A 1,332-nucleotide genomic window follows, 5' to 3' on the forward strand; every position below is an offset into this window, starting at 1 on the left:
AAAAAAAAAAAAAAAAAAAAAAAAAAATCCTCATGTTTTTTTTTCTCTCCATATATGGATATGTCCACACATAAATATATATGCCATTATATATATATATATATATATATATATATATTAATATATTTGTATATATTTTTTTATTTTTACTTTTCTTAATATTTTATCACTGTCCTCTAGTAACGTGTAGACATTTTTTAATTCGATGGGGCAATAAACTTTATTTTTTATAATATCATCTCGATTTTTATTTATTTGAGAAACTAAAAAATGTAATAACATACAAATATACATATATACATATATACATATATATATATATATATATATATATATATATATATATATATATATATATATATAGATACAAATAGGTATTCATACACAGTGTACTTTTATTTTTGTACTTGTAGATGATAATGCTTTTTCGTAAGGTAAACTTTTTTTTGAGGAATATCGAGAAGAAGATTTTATATCAGACATTTTGTAATTATAAATAGTAACATTTGTGAATATATATATATATATATATAAATATGTGTATATATTTTTTATTTTTTATTTCTTCATTGAAGTAAGGAAGAAATACTTATTAAAAAATAAGAATAGGAACAACCTCTCAAAAAAAATGAAATCAAGTACTCATTCTTAAATTATATATTATTTTTATAAGAGGAGTTTTTTATGGAATGTATGTTATTATATATATATATATAATATTTATTTATTTTTTTTTTTTTTCCCTTTTATTATAGACAGATAAATAGAAGAGTATTAAAAAAATGGGAAGATATTATAAATATTAAAAAAAAAAAGAAAAAAAAAAGAGAGAGAGATTATTTTATATATTTTTAAACGTGCACATATATATATATATATATATATATATATATATATAATATGTTATATATGTGTAATATTGTTTTATATCCATTAGTCTTATATTCTTAACACAAATGTGTACAATATTAAAAGGATTATTAAAAAAAAAAAAAAAAAAAAAAAAAAAAGATAGACATAATTTGATGTAAAAGAAATATTATGTACATATATATAAATATATATATATATATATATATATATATATATATATATATATATATTTCTTAAATTTTTGTTTCCTTAAAATAATATATTTTTATATTTATTTACATAGTATGAATCTCCTATTACATTATTGAGTATAAACATTATTTATGTAAAAATAATATAACATATATATATATATATATATATATATATATATATAACTTATATTAAATATATTTATTTATATATATTATATATGTATGTCTATTTTTTTTTTTTTTTTTTTTTTATTCCTTTTCTTTC

At 14.7% G+C, this 1,332-nt stretch overlaps 1 protein-coding gene across 1 annotated transcript; it reads right to left on the reverse strand.

Annotated features, from left to right (window-relative positions):
• Nucleotides 1–150: 150 nt before the first annotated feature.
• Nucleotides 151–483, reverse strand: PRSY57_0031000 (hypothetical protein; the record flags this gene model as incomplete). The annotated part of the gene is made up of 2 exons (XM_020114345.1): nucleotides 151–263; nucleotides 408–483. Coding segments are annotated over 2 exons (189 nt in total), but the record flags the coding sequence as incomplete, so codon positions are not given.
• Between the last annotated feature and the right edge of the window lie 849 nt (nucleotides 484–1,332).

This window comes from Plasmodium reichenowi (assembly GCF_001601855.1).
Source record: "Plasmodium reichenowi strain SY57 chromosome Unknown, whole genome shotgun sequence".
In the NCBI taxonomy this organism is placed as follows: Eukaryota; Apicomplexa; class Aconoidasida; order Haemosporida; family Plasmodiidae; genus Plasmodium; species Plasmodium reichenowi.